This window comes from Gracilinanus agilis, chromosome 2, assembly GCF_016433145.1.
Source record: "Gracilinanus agilis isolate LMUSP501 chromosome 2, AgileGrace, whole genome shotgun sequence".
Lineage (NCBI taxonomy): Eukaryota > Metazoa > Chordata > Mammalia > Didelphimorphia > Didelphidae > Gracilinanus > Gracilinanus agilis.
The window spans coordinates 702,967,514-702,972,107 of NC_058131.1; the positions used below are offsets into that span (position 1 = coordinate 702,967,514).

Below are 4,594 nucleotides of genomic sequence, written 5' to 3' on the forward strand. Positions count from 1 at the left end.
ATTCCCACATTTATGAGAGGGATGTTGGTTTTTTGTTGATGTTTTTAACAATTTTTTCCCAATTGGATCTGAGTAAATTCCTTTATTAACTAATTGCATTTATTGGCATCTTTGGCTCCAACTGTTATGTGTGAGTTTCTGTTTGGGAAGAAATCCAAAAAGATTGGTACAACAGAATTCTGCCCTAAATTGAAGTCAAGTTCATCAACCTATCATTTAAAGAATGTACCTACTTTCTTTTTCTAAAAATAAATAATTAATATAGTGATTTGCTTATCTTAATTCTTGGGACACCTCTCTTATTCTCAAAGATTTCTATAACTATTAACAGTGATTCAACAATCATGTCAATAAATTTACAACATCCAGATATGTAGTTCATCTGGTCCTGTGGTTTAATAAGTCTTCACTTTACATAGTCTGAGTGAAGTTAATATATCTTCTTTTCATAAAAGTACTAACTAATTCCATTTTTACCAAAAGCCCACTTGAACTGTTTGCGCATCATTCTAATCACTTACTTTGTATTTTGTTTGCTACAATTGCAGCAAATGTAATGGGAAAAAAGGGGTTTGGGGGTAAATATATTAAAAGGTTAGGTCACCAGGGGATTGAACAATTATCAATCCCCAAATAAAGAGTAACCTCAAGTTAAAATGACTTTTATGGAAATTTATTTACAAATGAGAAGAGGAAGAGGAAATAAGAATCTAACACAGTAGGTAATTTGCTCCGTTCCCCTAGCTGGAGACTCAGAGGGCCAAGTCACAAAGTCTCTATTAAAAGGGAAATTCCTTAAGAGAAGTTCAGGAAGATTCAGTCTTACACTCACCATGTGGAATGCCCCAGTCATGAACCAGCAGAGCTCCTCAGGTCCCATTCACAACCAGAAGGCCAAGATCAGCTGACTGAGGTCTCTTTTTAAAGGGGCCTGTTTTACCTCACTTCCTGTGGCCTCCTCTTAGTTTACATGTCCAATCACAATAGACACTTTTCTTAGGACTGCCCAGGAGGCAGTCAGTAAATTCTGATTTGTTACTCTAGCACACATGGGTTACAGACCACCCAAAAATGGAGATGTTTTCACCTTTGGTGATTAAATTTAAGATGAGCAGTGTAGATTTAATCTAATTATCACACATCATGCTTTCTTTGGTGTTCTCAGTTTCCTGTACTCAGCTAGTGACATAGGATAGAAATTTACTTGAAGATTCAATTATCCCTATGCTACAAAAACTAATTACTTCCACATTTTGGGGATCAATAATTTCCACCAAGGTTTTTACTTATTTCACTAATGATGTCAGTGAAAACCAGAAATATTCATCCCTCTCTGGCCAAATTGATTCTGAACTTTTTCAGATTACCCTAGATTAGTCTTTGTGAAAGGAAATTCTTGGTTCTCTTTGTCTATTCTAAGTTTACAGTGTGAAAAGGGAGTCCTTTATTCTCTTTGCCTAGTTGGTGTTAAAATTTTGGTTAACAATAACTTAAGTACAACCTTGAACTAAGTAGAGGAGATAGCAAATCTAGATGTGAAAACAGAAAGATACTTGGAAAACTCCACTTTTTTTCTAACTCAAACAGTCATAAACCTTTCAATTCTCTTAAGAGTTCACATTCTCAAAAACATGTGAATCCAAAGGTGACAACTCAGAATTTGTGAATCCTAAGAGGAGAGTTAACACCTTTAGAGGTGAGAAGTCAATCCTATAAACACTGCCCCTGGGCAGTGCTGGACAATTTGGAAACTGTGATTGGCCCCTGTGAAAAGGGGCAGGGACAGGAAACCACCATAAAAGCCACAAAATTCTTCTACTGGGGCAGTCTGGTGAAATTGAATCTTGTGGAGAGTGTCTCTTGGACATAGTCTTTAAGGGAACTTCATTGGAGACTGAAGTTTGGGGTTTGCATAGTGCCTTCAACTTAGATTCTGACTCCTGGATTACTTCATTGGGTGAGTGAAAAGGGCTGACTACTTTCCTAGTTTCCTAAGAGATGAGCTTCCATCTTGGAGGCCTTATAATTACTACCACCCTCTTGGCTGAGGACTAGTATAGGTATTTTCTTTTATCTCTCCTATAGTTCTCCACTTTATTGTTTCCCCTCTATTTTATAAACGAACACCTGGTTTGAGATGTAATAACTTCAGCTACTACATTATTTCATATAATTTAGGTCCAACCACTAAATTTAACCTTTACATCTTTCAATGACAAATATACAATACATAGACATAAAAACACATAAGGAAGAAAATGTACAATTTGAAATTAGAAGATATGGGGTTGAATCCTGATGATAAAATTTACTACCTTTGTGTTCCATGGAAGAAAGGAGAATATTTTAAGCAACAGGCGTAATATATTCCAATAATCTCATGAATCAGTAATCTCATCACTATTACTATTCCATTAACTGATTTAGATAGCATTCCATCTATAACTGCCAATCCTGTGTGACTTTTTCATTACATCTAATAATTGACCACAAGGGATCAACTCAATATATTGGCAAATTCCTCAAGTTTCCCTTCCATTATAAGTAAATAAGTGAAAAAAACTGACTTGTCTATAATTTTTCTTTATTCTTGTCATCTCATTTTTACAAACCATATTTTTCACTGAAATATTTGTTTAATAATATTCTTTTTGAGATAATAGGAAAAATAACTGTACAAAAATATCTGTAGCCGAGTTCTTTGTAGTGGCAAAAACCTGAAAAATGAGAGGGTGTCCATTAATTGGGGAATGGCTGAACAAATTGTGTTATCTTATGGTGATGGAATATTATAGCTCTGAAAGGAATGATGAATTGGAGGATTTTGATATGAACTGGAAAGACCTTTAGGAATTGATATAGAGTGAAAGGAGCAGAACCAGGAGAACATTGTAAACAGAGACTGATACACTGTGGTACAATTGAATGTAAAAGATTGCTATCCATATCCAGAGAAAGAATTGTTGGAGTAGAAATACAGAAGAAAAGCATGATTGATCATATGGTTCTATTGGGCTATGATTGAATGATTATGCTAGTGCAAACATTAATGATATGTAAATTGGTTTTGAACAATTATACATGTAAAACCAAGTGGAATTGCTCCTGGGCACCAGGAGCAGAGAGGGAAGAAGGGAGGGAAAGAACATGATCATGTAAACATGGAAAAATATTCTAAACTAATTAAAAAATTAAATAAAAGAAGGCTGGAAAAATAATACTAGTTGAATCACTTATCCTTTCTACTTTCCTTTTTTTTTTAATATGATGGGTTATAATATGTATGTCCATCTTATGAAGTGTTGGTTAAAATGAGTTTTAATTAATTTATTTAGTCAACCAGGACAACAAGGAGGAAGAAGAGGAGAAGAAGGAAGAGGATGGAAGATAAGGAGGAGGAAAGCAAATCTGAGATCCAGGAGCATGGGCCTGAGCATTGGTTCACCAAGTGGGAGAGGCAGTGCCTGGCTGAAACTGAGCAAGAGGAGCAGATGCCCCCAGAGCTGCAAGAAGAGGCAGTCACTGCGCATCCCAAGCACAAGCAGCAGAAGTTGTGGCACCTCTTCCAGAACTCGGCCATTGCTGTGGCCCAGCTTTACAAAGATCGAGTGAGTCAACAGCAGGAACTTTCCCTCTGGGTTCCCTTCCAAAATGCAGCCACTGCCATTACTAACCTCTACAAAGAAAGTGTGGATATCCATCAACAAAGTTTTGATCTAGGAATTCAAATTGGCTATCAGCGACGCAATAAGGATATGTTAGCATGGGTTAAAAAACACACAAGAACTATTCATAGAGAAGACTTGATCAGCTTCCTCTGTGGAAAAGTTCCTCCTCCACGAAACCCTAGAGCTCCCCAAAGACTAACTATAGTACCCCCTAACCGAGGTACTTCAACAGAAACTAGCTCATCTGTAGAAACTGATTTGCAATCCTTCAATGAAGCCATAGCTCTGCATGGTCTTAGTGGAGCAATAGCTAATATAAACATTTGTTCAAATACTCCAGGATCTCCTACTCATGTAAGCAATAGATCGAATGCTTGTCGAAGGAGAAATGGACTCCATGATGTGGATTTGAACACTTTCATATCAGAAGAAATGTCACTCCACTTGGACAACGGTGGAACTAGAAAGCGTACCTCAGCCCAATGTGGCGATGTCATTATAGACTCACCAACTCATAAACGCAAAAAAATGGTCTAATCTGCAAAATTTTCAAACTCACCATGCTGCTTGAAAGCCACTTGATCCTCAACATACTATTGAAAAGGAAATGAGCTCATCTTCTCTTGTTCACTATTTAAGACAAGTGAATTCAATAATGATTGCCATAAAGGAAGTTTTAGGCATTACAGTAGATGCCTCTTGTAACTATGGCTTTCTTAAACTATAATACCGAGCAGAGGACAACAGATATTGTGTAGTAGTTAGCAAGACCATCATAGGCAAACATGTGACGTAATTTGTATTCTTAAAAGGAAAGAAAAATCGAAACTACCACACCAATGCAACTACCAACAATTTGGAAATTGGTCTCGATCAAGGACACATGACAAAACTAGTGGAAAGGCGCATGGGTAGGGGGGGTGCGG

At 36.9% G+C, this 4,594-nt stretch overlaps 1 protein-coding gene across 1 annotated transcript; it reads left to right on the plus strand.

Annotated features, from left to right (window-relative positions):
* Positions 1–3,380: 3,380 nt before the first annotated feature.
* On the plus strand, positions 3,381–4,205 carry LOC123236528 (UPF0472 protein C16orf72-like). Its single transcript, XM_044662943.1, has one exon. The coding sequence runs from the start codon at positions 3,381–3,383 to the stop codon at positions 4,203–4,205; it is 825 nt and encodes a 274-aa protein (XP_044518878.1).
* Positions 4,206–4,594: the final 389 nt, after the last annotated feature.

Coding starts and splice junctions, on each gene's coding strand:
- LOC123236528 (XM_044662943.1), top strand. CDS start 3,381: ATGGAAGATAAGGAGGAGGAAAGCAAATCTGAGATCCAGGAGCATGGG.